This window comes from Nuphar pumila, chromosome 17, assembly GCF_984573655.1.
Source record: "Nuphar pumila chromosome 17, dmNupPumi1.hap1.1, whole genome shotgun sequence".
NCBI classification, from domain to species: Eukaryota; Viridiplantae; Streptophyta; class Magnoliopsida; order Nymphaeales; family Nymphaeaceae; genus Nuphar; species Nuphar pumila.
The window spans coordinates 15,444,607-15,462,874 of NC_143265.1; the positions used below are offsets into that span (position 1 = coordinate 15,444,607).

Below are 18,268 nucleotides of genomic sequence, written 5' to 3' on the forward strand. Positions count from 1 at the left end.
GTCAGTTTGGGAAAAACTTAGTTACAATTAGGCAACCTTCAAGTGTTCGAATTTGCTTTTCAAAACTACGCATATTTGAATACTGGTTTCTCGCAAGAAATTCTTTTTCTTCAAAGTTTTGGCGGACATGTGCGAATCCGTGTCTTTTAAAAAGAGCAAGCATGATATAGGGTATGGAAGAGTACGCAATTGCATACCTTACGAGGTTGTATATATGTACGTATAATATATATATTACATAATGCAGGCTTGTGTACATTACAACGCAACGACAATGTATAAAGCAAGAGTTGATATGCGAAAACGCACATCGAGCTAAATAAATGCGTAAGCAGTGCAGAGGTATGAAACCGTACCTCGACTGAATAATTGCATAAGCAATGCACGGGGTACAAAACTGTACCTCGATTAAATAAATGTGTAAGCAATGCACGAGGTACGAAATTGTACCTCGGCTAAATAAATGCGTAAGCAATAGCATGTGTACGTAATAGCATGATGGCGAAGTAAAAACTACAAAGTAAGGCTAGATGTGTGAAACCACATATCAAGCTAAATAAATGCATAAACAGTAACCTGCGTACGTAATAGCACGGCGGCAAAGTAAATGACATAAAGAAAAAGGACAAGGATCGTAAAACTGCGTTCTTGAATTAAAAGCGTATATATATGCTTATTCACAAGTTTTATGATTGTCTTTCCATTGTCCTTTGTGCAACTTTCCCCTACCTTGGAGATGGTCGAACTTGTTGACGATTCTGAGCGTAGGCCTTTAAAGGCTTATGCCTTGGTGCGTTTACCACATTCGTTGGGCCGATGGGGTGCGCTAAAAGTATTTTGTCGTACTGCGAAAAAAACAATGCAACCATTAAATTTAACGAAGAAAGCAACATTTTCGTTGCAGGGGTCAAACCCGAACTTAGTTTGAGCCGACCGGACCAAGCCAGGATCAGTACAAGAGGCAGCTAGTAGAGCTCGACTGAGCAAGGTTCAACTTGCTAGCTGAGCCAACTCAGTTTGAAAGCGGAGACCGAGTTGAGTCCGACTGGCTGGCTACGCGACTAATGGGAGGGGGTGGGCTCGATGGTTAGACCGAACCCGACCTAGTCTCTAGGCTTGTGACAGGGCCGAGCTCTCTGCTCGGTTCTTCAGCAAAATAAAAAAGGTGGGGGTTGATAGGGGCTGGCCCTGTCGAGGACCAACTCGGCTGAGGGGGCTGCGGCAGGGAGTAGGCTTGGCAGTCAGGTCAAGCCCGACCTACCCACTTCCGGCTTCCCGAAAAAATGCACAAAGAAGAGAGAGGGAGCAGCAGCCATTAGGTTGTTGTTGCCCAAAGGGCTCAGCCTGGTAGCTGAGCCAAGATCGACCCACATCTTGGAAGGTACCGAGCCTAGGCTCAGTCCTACAGCTGAGCGAACCGGGATGGGCTTGGTTCAAACCAAGCTCAGCTCGGTAGGGTGATTCAGGGGACAAGTGCGGCCCACGACAGGTGGGTCTACTGAAAATCAGGGAGAAAGAAAACGAGGGGGACGAGAGGTGAGGGGCTCTGGTGAGAGGAGACAGTGGCATCCAGCCACTGTGTTCACACAAAGGGAAGGAAGGAGGGGAAACAGAGAGGGCTATGGTAGAGGTTGCAGGGGATTTGGTGGAAAACAACAGAGGCGTGGCCTTCGGCTGAGGGATGGCTCATCTGGGCCATCTTTGGCAGAGGAGGGCACACAGAGATGGCAGGAAGGGGTGGCTCATCTGGGTCACCTCCAGCTAAGGAGAGGGTGGTTGGGGAGGTAGAGCGACAAGAGGCAGTGGTTTTGCCTCCTGTCTAGCAAAAACAGAAAAAGAAGAAAAAACGGGGGAGCTCAGGTGAGCACGTCGTGGTCCGGCGTAGCACAGGGTGCAGGGAAATCGGAGCAGGGGTCTCGGGTTTCAAGGGGATCTCGGCAGGGGGTTCTGGCAAAATCTCGTCCGACTCAGGTGAGGGAGGTGTCGAGAGGAAGAGAGGTGGGAGAGGGACTTACAAGGAGTCAGGAGGGTTGCGTCGACGTGACTTAGGCAAAATCGAGGGAGGGGAAGGGCTCAGGTTCCGTTGGCGGCAGTCGAGAGGGAGAGACGAGAATGAGAGAGAGAGGGAGACGAGAGTTAGGGGGAAAGACGAGAGCACAAGAGGGAGGGGGTATGCGTTCTCTTTTAAAAGAAAACCCCCCTGTGGGGGGGGGGGGTTAAATAAGAACACAAGGGGGGAAATGGATCTGGATCCGGGTTGGGCCTGGTTCGGATCCAACCTGGATCCGAAGTATTTTTTTAAATTAGTCAGGTTTTACATAGACTGATAAGATGACATGAGGTGCACACATAACTCACCTCAACAGCTAACCTTGACTCCACAACATCGAGGTGCATAATAAACAAATGAGTAATACAACACACTTATGAAACCAGAGGTCAATCAACCATCAGTCAGAGCCAAATCATTTGGCAATCTATACTGACAGAGGTGCACACATAACTCACCTCCACAACTAACTATGTTCCCACAACATAAAAGTGCATACAACTCACCTCGATAAGGCCAAACAAATAATAATGGATGTATCGAAAGAAGAGTAATGGAATTACAAAGCCAAATAATAAAAACCTCGAAAGACACATTCCAAGGAACAAAAACTGATAAGACAAAAAAAATCAAGTCAAGGAAATCTTCAAATAATGAAATTATAGAGCCTTCAATCATGAACCGAAATGTCCACCAATATTAAGTGGATAAATAAAAAAAATGTTATCTAAGGAACATTCTCACAAAACCCACAAAGGGCTACACAAGAAGTCTCACAATATAAAAAATAATTTTTTATTGAATATCATAAGTATGCAATAGAAATGTAACACTTAAAACTCATGTGAGATATCGTGATGCAAATAAGTTTTAGTAAAAACATGTAATCATACGATAAGATAAAATGTCCACTAATGAGAGTCTTCAATTACGAACAAACATGTCCATCAATAATGGACAATTACTAAAGTGAACTACGAGGAAAACACTTATAACAGCCACAAGGGGCAAACACAAAGAAGGTTCTCAAAATTCTCAAATTAATATTTTATTAAAACTAAGTATGCAAAAAAGCATAATATTTAAATCTCATGCAAAACATATAAGATAATGTTCATTAAAGAGCTATGAGACTTAGAAAATAATACAATCATAAGAACCACAACAGGGCCAACAAGAGAAACACCCAATAACACTATTTTTAAAAAGGAACATATCTAAAAGGCATTTATAAAGTGAATGGTTCCCATAAGAAATCGTGTTCAATACCTTATGAACGAATAGATAATCTCATTCATCATGTAAGACAATCACAAGTGCACAAGGATCATATATCAATATAAAAATTATTTATTCAAAATTCAAAAATAGCAAGGTATCCATGATCACTGAAATCCTAACCACATAAAATTTTAATACTTCATAATCTATTTTAGATTTCACATAAGAATACATCAAGAGTAAAGAAAGAAAAAAATTCAAACACAAGTTAAGCAAAATCTCATAAGATCATACTTGTCAATGACACACAATACCATTTTAAATTATTTTAAAATATTTGATGATTTTTCAAAAAGAAACAAAATAAAGTTCAATAATAAATACGAATATGATTTGACATTTATAACTATGAAGTGTTCAAATAAAGCATCTAAATACCAACAATACATGCTAAAAAATACTAGATCATACACATACATATTAAAGTCAAGCACTAAGTGCATTCAAGACATCAAAGAACTAAAAAGAGAAACACAAAAATATAAAAAATATTCATCTTATTGAGCATGAATGCTTAAGAGAGGTATTATCTTGCAAAGAGGAGAAAAACTCTATATATAGATCCAAAATGGGCATTTAAGAGAGGCATTCATTGCTCCAACAATCATATTTCCATAGGCAGTCACTGTTCCAACAGTCATACAGTCCAACAGCTAGTTGGACTGTTCCAACAATCATATAGACCCCCCCTACACTATACAATAAAGACAAAAATAAAATAAAGAACAAAATTACAATACTGTCCCTAGTGGACAGTCACTATTTACATGAAAATAACAAGATCAAAATGCCCTAGAGAGCATTACCTATTATATATATATATATATATATATATATATATATATATATATATATATATATATATATATATATATATATATATATATTAACAGGTATATGTCTGGGAACTAGTAAGAATAAAGTTGATATGATGTCATTGAAATGGACTTTGCCTTTTGATATCTTTATGATCTTAGGGACATCATGAATTGGAGCTTATAATCTTGGTAAGGTTAGAAACTAACATGGTATTCATTTAATTTCCTTTTTGGTTTTTTATCTCAAAGTATTGAATCTTTTAGATCCCACAGCACTATATCCGTTTTTTCTTGCACCACTTGTGTGCTAATAAGAAAGTAATTGGCAGTTCTGATTTGCATGAGGCCTGCACTTTTTTTAAATGGTTATTTTTACTTGATTAAGCCATAATTTTCTTGCACCACTTCTTAGTAATTAAACAGCTGATATCTTGTATGTGTCAAAATATTTTTAGTGCTAGCTATGGATTTCAAATTTATTATGCAATATGCATTAATTATATGATCTAGTGTTTTTATTCATCTGTGAGTTTCTTAGGTAAGCTTTTTTGACATTTTCCCCGTGATGAGATGTTCCAAAATTGCTCTTTGTTTATGCTCAGAATTTCTTCCAAGTCTGATCTACATAATTTAAAGTTGCCAGCATCCAGTATCCTGAGGTTGTTGGCCTTTCTTGACATGCAATGTTTACTCTCTCTCTCTCTCCTGTTTGAAATATAACATAGTCTGTGTATTTGACAGGTACAAGGTTATTGAAACATGTGATGGACTTGTGTTCCAATGAGCAGAATATTGCTGAGATCTACTTGCATGTGCAGACAAACAATGATGAAGCTATTAAGTTTTATAAGAGATTTGGGTTTGAAATTACAGACACCATCATGAATTACTACACTAATATCACTCCCCCTGACTGCTATGTTCTCACAAAGTTTGTCACTCATGCCCAACCAAAGAAGTGATGACTGAACCACCTCCAGAGCTTCTTCTTTTTTTCTAAATTGGTTAATGCTAAACGTCAGTCAATGCCTGCGGCTTTCAGTGCAATTTTCTGTTCCTACTTGAGGTTTAGAATTAACAGTGCTTTTGTTTCAGACCCAAATTTATGCACCTGCAGGGTCACAGTTACAAGTACGTGCAGTTTCCTTGTGTGTTCAGTGCTTTGTAACATGGAAACCTGTTTTTGGTGCAGCTGAATTCAGTACCACATCTAAGAACAATAAATTTTCTCCAGTGAATTGGATTGGATATTAATACTAGTTGTAATTGAATACTGCACTTGCTTCATCCTTTCTTTTGCATTAATACTTAACATGTGTGTGTGTGTTTAAGGCAAGCTGTGGATTAACCCTTGTGAGATTCAAACCGGAGACCCCTTGGTTATGATAGTCTGACTAGCCATCCAGCTACCTCATCGGCCCCTGAAGAGCGCATGTAGTATCAATTACACATTGTGTCAGGAAGTACATTGTAGTATCTCGTGACATCTTTGAAGCATTCAAAACGTTAAAAATCTTCATATATCTTGATGTAAACCGCTATCTCTTATAATTACCTATTATATTGTGGGTTTTATGGCATCCAAACGACACACAAAACCAAGATTTCTTTTAAAAACTTAGTTAATGCCTTTAAGAATCATCCAAATGCCCCCTAAGAGATCTTCCCTCTGCTTGTATCAATGTTTGGACTTGTCCCAGTTAGGGATGTAAACGATTTACAATACTCAGTTTGGATGTAGGTTAAAGCAAATCCGACTAATTGAATTTTCACAAATTGGGTTTAAATTTGTAGCAGAGTTGGATATGAAATCGCTCCAACCAAATCCAAAACTGACTACGAAAATAAAATTTGGATCCTTTACAAAAGTCTCTCCGCCTCTGTTGTCATACTGTATGATATGGTATTGATATTTAACTTAACGTACATAGACACGTGTGTGTGTGTATATATATATATATATATATATATATATATATATATATATATATATATATATATATATATATATATATATATATATATATATATATACAGAGAGAGAGAGAGAGTAATGAGCTCTGGTTTTGCTCACTTTCTGTTCTGCCCCCTCAAAATAGCATTTTTTGGTATTTTTTCTCACATCTAACACCCTAGATGTGATCTATAGGTTTTGTTTAGTGGGAACCAGTTTTTGGATTACCGGAATCTGACTTGTATACAGGTTTTTCCGGTTATCCAAAATCAATGGCTATGAAGGTACCACATTTTTCTGGCTCATAAAAGTATATTTTTTCGTCAAAAAAACATGATACAAGAGTCAATTTTCACTAAATCGAGCATGTTAAACACATCTAACGGTTCAGATCTATCATAAAACACTTCAAAACTATGGGGCAGAACGTGGCAAAATGAGAAATGGGGGCCTAATATGTTCAGTTCTCTCTCTCTCTCTCTCTCTATATATATATATATATATATATATATATATATATATATATATATATATAAAACCCAAATAAACTGCATTCAGCACAAAGACCTTTGACAATTGAAATGATATTCCTATTTATTCATTATCTATGTCATGCCACTAAACTCTTACTTTGTGGATTCTAGACCATGAGAAATATTTATTTTGATATGTATCCTTTTACCTAGATTAGGTATTTGGTATTTATCCCAATTCATTCTCACTGTTAGAGTCGTGCTAGCTCAGCTTGCTATACCTATAGTCGTCGTGCTGACAGCATAAAACTCTGAAGCTATGACCCCCACCCCCGAGGCTTATGTTGGACATGTCGTTAGGGATGCACACGAGCCAGGCTCAAGCTGAGATTGGCCTGGCTTGGCTCGACTAGTGAAGAAAAATTGGTTCGAGCTGAGCTTGAACAACCATGGCTAATGTTTTTTTAAAAGAGAGGAAAATGGTACTTTTAAATATGACCAACAACTTATCCATTAGGGTAAAACCCTTCTTTGTGTTAACTAGATAAAATATATACATATATAAATCTATTTTTTTATATAACTATGTGATCTGAGCTTTGTCGGGCTTACTGATCTTATTCGAGCTGGACTGCCTGTTCAAGCTCAGCTCATTTATTTTTTTGAACGAGTTTGAGCCGGGCTTAAACAGGTCGAGCCCGAGCTATATGGCTCGTTGCGCATCCCTACATGTCATTGTACCTTATGTAAGTGGTTTTTATGATGCATGTTTCAATAAAGATTACTTGTGGAGTCGTAAAGATTTGATTGAATTTGTACACAAATTTGAATCTAAATCTGGATCCAATCATATTATACCATTTGAATGAAATCCGACCTGATTACATATTCGGACTTAAACTTTTTCAATTTTGGGCGGTTAACTATTCGACCTGGTTTCAAGCCCTTGACATCCCTAGTCCCAGTTGGTCCACGTATTTAAGGAGCAACCACATTTTAGAAATAGATGGACCCTTGTTTGGTTTGGAAGTTTATAAACCTAGCAAGAGATCTAAGATCAGGATTTTTTACTTATACAGAAAGTGCATATTTTACCAGGTCTGGTATGTTCTATCAGAACTTGGACCCACAACTCCTCAAAGTCAGATATGGGTCCAAACCAATTCAGATCCAGCTAAAGTCCTGTTGGATATTTGGTACTTTCTGTCTTGACCATGAGACCAATCCTTGGAGGCACGCAGCAAGGCATTTTCTTAAAAGCGACAGTTGCCTCACCAGGGTTGAATTTAGGTGGCATAGGGTTGTTCACAACTTCGCTTCTGGGATAAAATCAATACAACCAAGCCTCATCACTCATACAATACTAACCCTGGACAGGCTAGTCACCACGACATAGTTACCCTGAATAGCTTCAAAGTAAAGGAGAAGGAAAAAAACAAACAGGAAAAGTAAGAAAAAGAGAGAAAGTTCACACTTTTTTTTAACACTACCTTGTTTTGGAACATATAAAGCATATAGAGCATTTAGACCAAGTGCAAGGTAACGCGCCCATCAAGGGCAGTCACCGAACAAACATGAATGCCAATGTGCACTAGCATCCCATCATGGGAGGCCACCATCCAAACATAGGTGCCACGCACAAGTATCATTCTAACCAAAAGAAAGAAAAGTTTCAAGTAATAGGAAAGGCCACACACAAATAATAATCGAAAAATGACTATAATGTATGAGTAATTTGACCCGGTTTCGTAAAAACCTTATAATTTTTTATATTCTCTTGATGTCCAAAATCGCAAATATCGGACATCATTAGGACACTTTTACCCTTCACAATTATGAGTTTAGGCCTTTTTACGATAAAATTGTACCGTATGTCGAATAAGACCAACACCCACTTAAATTTATAATCACAGTTTTTTATGCAAATTTTCACCTCACGAACTCGCATAAATTTATTTGTGAAATCGCAGTGAAACTGAAACCATCAAATTCACAAATATCCTACTCTTTCGCATATACGTTAATATTTTGCATAAATATATTTGTGAAACATTTACCACTAATTTCGTAAATGTCTTATTTTTTGCATATATTGAACACTCTCGCATGAAGTTATTTGTGAATCTCCATATATCACAAATATCGTACTTAAATGTTTACAAAATTATGATAAATATGAGATATTTTTTATTTTTTGTGAAATTCTTGAATCATATATAAATTTGTTATGAATTTTTGCATGTAACAACCCAAATAACAGCGAATGTAAGCAAATAGACATTCAAATCATTTAAATTTGAAAACATATAAACAATGATGTTATATACAAATCATTCAACAATGCTTTTAGTTTGAACATTCAAATAATTTAAACATTCAATTATGATTTCAGTTTAAACATTCAACAGTGATTTCAGTTTTATATTCAAATTATTTAAACATTCAACAGTGGTTTCAGTTTTACATTCAAATCATTTAAACATTTAATCAATGACATTATATATAAATCAAAGAGTTACAATGTTGATCTTTGAATATATACAAAAAAATAAAAAACAATCAAATAAATTTATATAATTGAGGACGTTGTGATTCTCGTGATCGTAGTTCATCAATAACCATATTTGTGTTCTCCAGAAGGCCAACTTGAGTACGTATCATATTCTTCAACCTGAAAATTTCTTCAAGTGCAAGAGTAAACTCTCCTTTCAATGAATTTATGGTCTTTTTGTGCTTCTCTCCAACTTTCTTCTCCTCCTAAAGGTTCTCTTTGCCATTAAAGAACATGCAACCTGCTTGGCAGCTATAAAATTGTCATTGGTAGCATATTCCTTGAATGACAACTTGATGTATTTGCCGCTCTCGTGCCATAAATCCAGAGAAAAATACCATGAGGTAATCCTTTGTTCAATCTTTCATGACATGCGATAGAAATTTGCTAACTATAGGAAGGCGCCTAGTTGGTTATTGAACAAACTCAAACTGTTGAACGACTCAGCTAGCCATATGACACTCAACTTAATTCATGTTTTGCATCCAAATGTCCTTCCTGACAATGTCCTTGGCCCCCACAACCACATCGATATTTTTCTCCTCCTCCAATGTGCCTTCATAGGAGCGCCAATTTACTTACATTTCATTTATGGTTAGACCTATAGACATGCATTTATTAAAAAAAATATAAACTATCAACAATAATACTTATGTTTTCCCTAGTCAGCATGTGAAGCGAAGCAGCGCAACCGGCACACAATATAAGAGGACCCACTAATCTTCGATCATGACCCTCTTTGTTGCATGACTGACTCCACATTACGACACATGAAAATTTATGAGTAACGACACGTATCTAGGGCATTTCAATAAATATGTGCTCTCATATCCAAACCTACGTAACAATGATTAACAATGATTAATACACAATATGTCTCAAAACAGAGTATGTAAATATAAGAATAACTATAAATCAAAAGTTTAGGTATAATAAACGAATAAATACCTTCAACAACACCAATATTCCAACAAAGTTTTTTCTTTTGCTCCTCGTGCTACTTAATCTTGCAAACATGTGTGTAAGTGCAGCTACTCGTCATGCGTATTGATCGATGTGATCCAGGTCTTCCAAAAGTTCAATGTACAATGCGTAGACCGACTTCCCACTAGTGTCGATAAATAAAAATGTATCAAACAAGTATAGCAAGAATGCTATCACCGTCTTGTCCACCCTACTATCGCCCTTCTCTCCAACACATGATAGTTTCACCTTCATTCTCCTTGCCGTATTGTGGTCATAATTGCTCCCAAGCGATGAAAAGATGATCTTATCGACTTTGAATGCATTATTATCTGTTTTCAAATAAATATCACACAAATGCTTAGATTTTTTTCATCGTTATCCACTAACTGGCTTCCCATGACACTTCAGTCCGGTTATTCGTGTCACATCCTCCAACATGATGGTCATCTAAAGATCTTCGAATAGGAATGTGTTGATTACCGATTTCTAAAATTGTACAATGCCCTCTAAGAAAGGGTGATTGATGTTCCATGGTGTGATATCTAAGATTTTGAGAAAATGCATTCGATCCAACAACTCATCACTTTCCTTCGTTAGTGTTAAAAACCATTGGTGTGCTTGGTTCTAGTAGAACCAGTGCATGTAAGATGTTGGCTCTTTTGAATTAATTGGCTGAAAATACTATAATTTAAATTAATTTTACTCAAATCAGTCAACTGCAATGAATTCATGTATAATATATATATATATCAATTAATCTATGAAATCAGTTAATTGTAATAAATTTCTACATATTGCACATATACATGGCCAATAAATCAATGAAATTAGTTAATTTCTGAGTTGTTCGCATCTGACCCAACCACATGACCCTCACCTACATCTACTTCCTAAAGAAGGTCTATATTAACCTTAGCCCCTTGCTAAAGTATAGGTGACCGCATCTCTAGCTTCATAACCATTCAGGTTAGCAACAACTTCATAGTTAGCCAATGGGTTACCCTCCCCCTCCTTATATGCTTTCGAGATGGGAGAGAAGATTGTGCCTAAAAACTCCTCCATCCTTACATGATTTCGTGATGGAAGACAAGGCTGTGCCTACAAACTGCTCAACTTTTTCTGCATATTCAACCTTTGATGTGGGCCACTTTGAAACTTGTAGTTGTTCACTGCTTGAATACAACTGTATGCGATTATTGATGGTGCATTTTTTGTAAAAAATGTTGAATACTCACATTTTTTGCAATGGATGTGTCTCTCTCTACCCACTTATGCACACTAAGTTGTGCTTCGAAATTACCAGGATGACCTAGTTCATAGTTCTTCATTGGCTTTTGTTCTTGTGCATAATAAATTTCAGATGATGTGGATGTGGTCCCCTTCTTATTGGTCATACTGTATTAATAAACAAATTCAATTTTTTCTACAATAACAATACATGTTATATTGAACAAGCATTGCAAAAAGCAAACAACATATACGTGTTTCAAAAAGGCCACATTGTCTGCCTTAAAAAAAACAAAACAAAAGTGAACGCTATTTCATGTAACCGTTAAATAAAACATAACAATGTTTGATTCAACCATTAAACAAAATTGAACACTGTTTGATTTAACCCTTAAACAAAAGTGAACACATGCTTAACAAAAAAATATGCCATCGATGGTTCAGTAACGATGAAATACCTTTGATGAATCCAAAAATTGTTGACAAAAATAATTGTTGGAAGAGAAGCAGGTTGGAGACCACTTGTTGAGGACAAAAGATAAAAAAAACCTAGATTATGAGAAAATAATCATATTAAGGACAACAATGGGTTTATATATGATTTAAGAAAATATTTTGCAACAAATAAGCCATATCACATATGTGCCATGCTTTCTCAAATAATTAAGTATGATATTTGCGATATTATGAGGTTCACAAAATTATGAGAGAACACATAGTATATGCGAATAAATAAGATATTTGCGAATTTAGTAGGGTTTCGCAAACTAGAACCGTATTATAATTTTATGCAATATCACATCATATATGTGAATAAGTAAGATGTTTGCGAATTTAGTGGTAAGTGCACTTTCACACATAAATTTATGCGATTTCAGAAAATATATGTGAAAAAATATGATATTTGTGAATTTAGTGGTAAGTGGTAAGTGGGGTTTCATACATTTATTTTTGTGTTTTCATAAAATATATATGAAAGAATAGGATATTTGCGATTTTGGTGGTTTCAGTTTTACCAAAATTTTGCAAATAAATTTATATGAGTTCATGAGGTTTAAATTCACATAAAAAAAGCTGTGATTCTGGATTTAAGTGGGTGTTGGACATATTACAATTTTATCACAAAAAGGCCTAAATTTGTAATTGCGAGGCGTAAAAGGATCTTAACGATGCCGTATATTTGAGATTTTGGGCATCGAGAAAATATAAAAAAATGTAAAGTTTTTAAGGAATCAAGTCAAATTACTCCTACAATACAATCATTTTCGGCTTTGGATTCGGATGGGATTTGGAATAATGATGTAAGTAGGGCTGTCAACCGGTCGGATACCCAACCCATTAAGGGATACCCAAACCTGCCCAAATAACAAATCCATATTGATGTTGAACTTGTTTCTGTCCCTTAGTTGTCTAAAGTCCATTGGAGTGATGTTAGGCTCCACTTTTCGTGGCAAGTTGATGCCAAGCTATAATGGGATTTTGACATTCAACTGCATTCGTACGCTCACTCAAATTGCTCTGAAGCTTTCTGTCTCCGTGCCTCTTGTAAGTCAATTTCCCTAACTTCTGCACCATCTGCTGTAGTATTCTGGTACTAAACTGCTTCTTCCTCCCACTTCAAGGATCGTGTGCTTGAACTCATAAAGCCATTCCAGAATGTAGCTTTATGGCAAATTCGAATGGAAAAGGCCTTGATGAAGCATTGATTTTGTTCATTCAATTCATAGACAAAGAGCCATCTCTAAGAGGTACTTGGTGGATCCCTTGTTTAAGCCTGGGTTATTCCCATTCTATGTGATTAACTTGATTTGTACCACAGGGCAAGTTAAGCTGGCAAGGCATGCCTTGCGTATATGTCAGTCAATGTGTGGATTTGGATCCTGTGACACTGTAAAGAGCTTCAGACTTATTGGACTACTACGCCTTCTTGGGAGTGTAAAAGCCTTCAACAATGTCTTCCTTTGACATTGATTGTTCTGCATACTACACACCCTCGCAGGAAGGTGGGCATAAACATGCTTGATTGAAATTGTTATGCTGATTAAAAATGATCAGCAAAAATAAAAATTATAAAGTTAACCGAACCAATCACTAATCCTAAAAAATTGATTTAGCTGGCTGGAGTTTTTTGATAATCAAACCAAGTTGGTGTTTAGAACATTCTACCTTTTAAAAGTCGTACCCTAATTTTGAAACTTACGGTGGTTTCTCGTTTTTCTATTTTTGCTTCTCATTTTCTGGTTTTCACAAGTTCATACTATAATTTGATGAGTAAAGAGAGCCATGCTTGCACTTGTTTGACTTAGATCTACTTGTTATCTTTTGAAAATACGTAGTTTGGTTTTTGTTTTCCCCATTGTGGTTATCTGATTTCCCCTGACTCCTTGGTATTTGGTACTTTGTTGTGCTGTTTCAAAGGCGGAGTCCCTTCTCTAAATCTCCAAGTCATTTTGATAAGATGAGGAACCTCCAAATAGTGTTTCTTGAGCTTTTGTAACTTAAAAGAGGCATCACAGATTCTGACCACTCCTACTTTCTGACCGCCTACACTTTATGGTGTCCCCAAGGTTACTGTGCACCCTATGCTGGATCCCGAAACTTGCAGCCATCACCCTATGCTGGATCCAGAAACTTGCAGCGAACCAAAGATTAAACCATCTATGCTCAAGCTAAAAATTTCAAAGCCACAAGAACTGCCACCTACTGACTTGACTATAATCTCATCGGATGCCTGTCCTGCGGAAGCAGGCAAGGAAGCAGATGCCGTATCTAATGGGACTGAGCGCAAATTGCCTGTGGTTAAGATCCGGGTCAAACAAAATTCTGTACTTCCTAGATCTGACAAAGAATTTGATAGAAAACTCTCAAGGTGGGCCAGTTGAAATATACTTGGCGGGCAGCAGCTCAGCATCAGTAGATGCCCCTGTCAGGGTCATGAGTGAACCTGTCAGCATAAGCAATCAAAACATGGAAGAGGTAAACTCTTCCCACGATCATGGATCCCGTATGACCGCGAGTGTTGGAAGTGCTAAGTTTGTAAAAGAGGAAGAGATGGGAAAGGAGTTGCAATGCACAGCAGATTCGAAAAGAGGAGCATTAGAGGACCAATCATCACCTAGCATGAAGACTGAAAATATTGAAAGAGAATCCGAGCGATATTTGAGCATTAAGGCGCTGTCCGTTCAGGTGAACGATCCCAGCAGAAGTTCTGATATGCATGATAACTCTCAGATGTTTTCTTCACAACTGAAATTGGAGGAAACGTGATGATCCAGTGTATTTGGAGCGGAAACGTTTGAAAAAGGAGAAAAAACAAAGCTAGAAAGAGAAGGCGAAATCGGCTAGCAAAGAGGCAATTGTTGGGACGAATGTTTCATCTGCTGATGCAAAAGTTTCATATGCAGAACTGCAAAAGGTGAATCCTGCAGTTGAACAGAAACTGGTAAAGGGTGGTAAAGCTAAAGTCGAGGTTTCTGAAGGCGGTGGTTCTTTGCCGAAAATCAGACTCAAATTCATGGGTCGAAGTATAATTGGTCAGTCACAGTGAGAGCTTTGTAGACTTAAGCTCGATCCGTTATATTTAGAGGTACTTTAGCCAGCGATTTTTTGTACCTTGCTTGATTTTTGTCATCAAGCAAAGAAATCACATCTAGCTGAGCTTGTGCATCATCCCGGAATTATGGTATATTCATGAATGAAAAAAGAACTTTTTCTTTTTTTCCCTAATGCGCAGTGTAGCAAAACGATGTAAATCAGTGTACTGTAGTAAACTTGTGAGTATAATTTCTAAGATTTACACCACCTTTCCTTGGATGTCTGGTTGAACCAATGTTTGAATGATGGCCAAGGGTTTGAGGGAATCCCGAGTATTTGTTGTTTTAACCAAGTAATCATTCGTGTCTGGATTGGTGTATGTCGAATTGTAATGACAGCAGCCTAGTGAATTTGGGTGATTTTAGGGTCCTCAAGCAGCCCTTATTAATCCAGATCCAAAACGATGCCATTTAAAAGATATGGGGGATGTATGGGATTCAAAGCACGTTAGATTCATTCTCCATCAGCTTGATTGGCACTGTTTAATTCCATTAATGAGGAATTAAACAATGGCATTGATGCTATTGGGTAAATATAATGACGAAGGAAATTTAGTTGCTAATGAAAAAAACACAATCAGAATATAAATATACCGATATGATATAGCCTAAGCTATATGGGCTACAATATATTGATCAAACAGAGACTGACAGAGGGCACACACGATGGGAAACCAACTAGAAAAAACCACACAAATTACTCAAAATCCTCCAACTTGGTGTGGGCAGCAATCTGATCCATTATGGATGACAGTGCATGCTTAGCCTCCCGCAGCAACTGAATGCTGTTGTTGAGCTGCTTCCGCTTGCTCACGGTCGAGGGCGACTCCTCCAGCATCCTCTTGATCCCTCCCAAGTGAGACCCAACCAAGTCCTCGATAATCCCTGCATCAAGCTCCTCATTCACAAGGTTCTGCAGCGCAAATATGAGGTGCAGCGCCACATTATCCACCAACCTCATCACAACAATCTTCCAATAGGCCACCACCCTCATCTTCATATCAAACGCCTGCTCTACAATCAGAGAAGGGTGTTTCCTCAGGTGTCCCACACCAACCTCTCCATATCCCTCGATCTTCACCTTCTCCCCGTTATAAAAATCCAACATTTCCACAAACTGATTTTGGTGGCCGATCAAGCTCGACCATGTACTTCTATACTCAGGATTGCAAGCATAATCCGTGATCTTCTCTGTGTCAACAATCTCCTTTACTCTCTTCAGCGACAGAGCCCTCATCTTGGTAATGACGTTTTGAGCTGCCCTTTTCACAGACAGCTGAAGCTGAGGGTAAGATTTTGAGTGCATCACGAACACACGCAGAACCACTTCCTCTAGATAGCTCCACGCTTTGTTGATGAACTCTACGGGAGAATGGGAAACACGCCTAACTTTCTCATGCAACAAGGTTAGGAAAGCCACTCGAGTCAGGAAATTGGGGAGCCAAATTCCTTGCGACTCCTCTAAGACACGCATCTCTTCCACCAGAAACTTTGATGGCAGCAGACCCTGGTCTGGGTACTTTGTCCGCAGCTCATTAGCGTAGCAATCGAGCATGTCGGCCAACCGGCCGCTGCAGTGCATGGACTCATCGTCCGGGAACTCTTCATACTCTCCTCTCAAGAGTATCTTCCTCAGTGACTCCTTTGAGGCACCAACAATCCTCATGAACGCTGCCATTGCCTCGGAGACGGTCGTCAGGCACTTGGGGAGCTCGCTTATCTCCGCCATATTGAGGTTGAGTTTTTCGTTCACCTTCGTGACGATGTCCGGCAAGCATTTTGCGAGTATGGAAGCTTGAATCTGCGTTAGCTTTTGAGCTAAAACGGGAACACCGACGATCGATTTATCGATCTTCGACAGCAGGGGATGGCTCCTGAACAGTTCGGCTTCCTTGCTCCTGGCTTCTGCGTACGACTCGTCGTTTCCGACTCGGTTTCTAACACAAACGTAACCGAGTCCGATGTTAACGTCGTCTACTGTTACCTTGCTATCTCTTTCTCTGATGAAGCAACAGACTTTCCTTGGTACTCGAGGACCAGTTGGGGCTCATCTTGACGGTGATTCTGCAACCTCATGATCAGAGGAACCCTGGTGCAAATGCCCTGTCCCCGGGGGAGGCTTATCCCGGCCAACGACTCAAGCACGCTCGATTTGCCGCTCGATTGGTCGCCGACGACGACGATGGTGGGGAGTTGGATCCCTTCCTTCATCACGTTGAGTCGCCGGAGACGGTCGACGGCGTCGAGGAGTGGACGTATCCGTTTCTCGTAGGACAAAGCCAAGTGCCCCATTGATTCCGGTTTGGAATCCTCTTCGGAAGGAGCGGAAAACTTGGCCATGGTGCTCAGAGAGAGAGAGAGAGAGAGAGAGAGAGAGAGAGAGAGAGAGAGAATTTAGTGGGTTTAAGATGAAAAAATGCCAGTCGCTTAAACTTCTCTGGTACAGAGCGCTTGCACTAAGTTACACGCTGATAGGAGAGGAAGAGAGAGAATATGGTAGTCGGTGGAGGAATTAAAGGTAATGAGTGGGAAGATGAAGAGGAAAAGCGGAAGAATTCCCAGTACTATGGAGTGTCAATGTGCAGTACTGAATCTTTTGACAGCCTCAACACGGAATTACCACTCGGATTCAGATCTTCTTAGAGATGGCAGTGGACCGGGGGAAGCGGGGCCCCTCCCCGCCTCGCCCCGTTTGGACCGGGGATGAAGGGTATGAAACGGGGATGGAGGCGGGGACGAAGGTTAAAATCCATTCTCGGGGTGGAGGCGGGGATGGACTTGCACTTTTCCCCGCCCCGCCTCATCCCCGTTTGAACCGGGGATGGAGGACATGAAACCGGGATGAAGGCAGGGGTGGAGGATAAAATCTTGAGGCGGGGCCGGGGTGGAGACCTTATCCCCCGCCCCACTCCACTGCCATCCCTAGATCTTCTCCTACCGTATCGTACCTGGTGTATATGATTCATAGTTCCGTATCGTACGTGACGAGTGGAACCGGACTCGGGCTACAATTCTATTCTACTGATTTTCCATCGAGATCCCACTGACGTAAGTTGTTTTGATATAGTCTGACCCTATAGATGGATTCAACATTGTTGATTTAATAAAAATCGACCTTTGGATTATAATAAAAATATTAATTTTTAAATCACAAAATTTTGTATTTTGTTGTGGTTGATTTTTGAATTACTAAACAATCCTGCCTAGGGGTGATTCAAATGTTCATCTTCACTAGATGGATAATGTTGCTAGATCTTATTTATGGAGTCCCATTTGATCAAAATAACCTGCACCAATGAAATCCCAAAGAAGGGTACCAAGATAGGGATGACTTAGGGGGATGAGTGGAAGCCAC

General features: G+C 38.8%; 1 protein-coding gene and 1 pseudogene across 2 annotated transcripts in view; one reads left to right on the forward strand and one right to left on the reverse strand.

Annotated features, from left to right (window-relative positions):
* Positions 1-5,445, forward strand: part of LOC149811707 (Acyl-CoA N-acyltransferases (NAT) superfamily protein) — a 29,924-nt gene extending 24,479 nt beyond the window's left edge. Inside the window, exon 3 of the mRNA XM_089992903.1 lies at positions 4,891-5,445. Within this exon, the coding sequence (XP_089849029.1) occupies positions 4,891-5,111 (221 nt within the window). The 3' untranslated portion in view covers positions 5,112-5,445. The remainder of the gene's footprint in view (positions 1-4,890) is intronic.
* Positions 5,446-15,471: 10,026 nt separating this feature from the next.
* Positions 15,472-17,253, reverse strand: LOC149811708 (dynamin-related protein 4C pseudogene; annotated as a pseudogene). The gene is made up of 2 exons (XR_016428491.1): positions 16,943-17,253; positions 15,472-16,901 (listed from the first exon to the last, which is right to left on the reverse strand). The product of XR_016428491.1 is annotated as a dynamin-related protein 4C pseudogene (transcript).
* Positions 17,254-18,268: the final 1,015 nt, after the last annotated feature.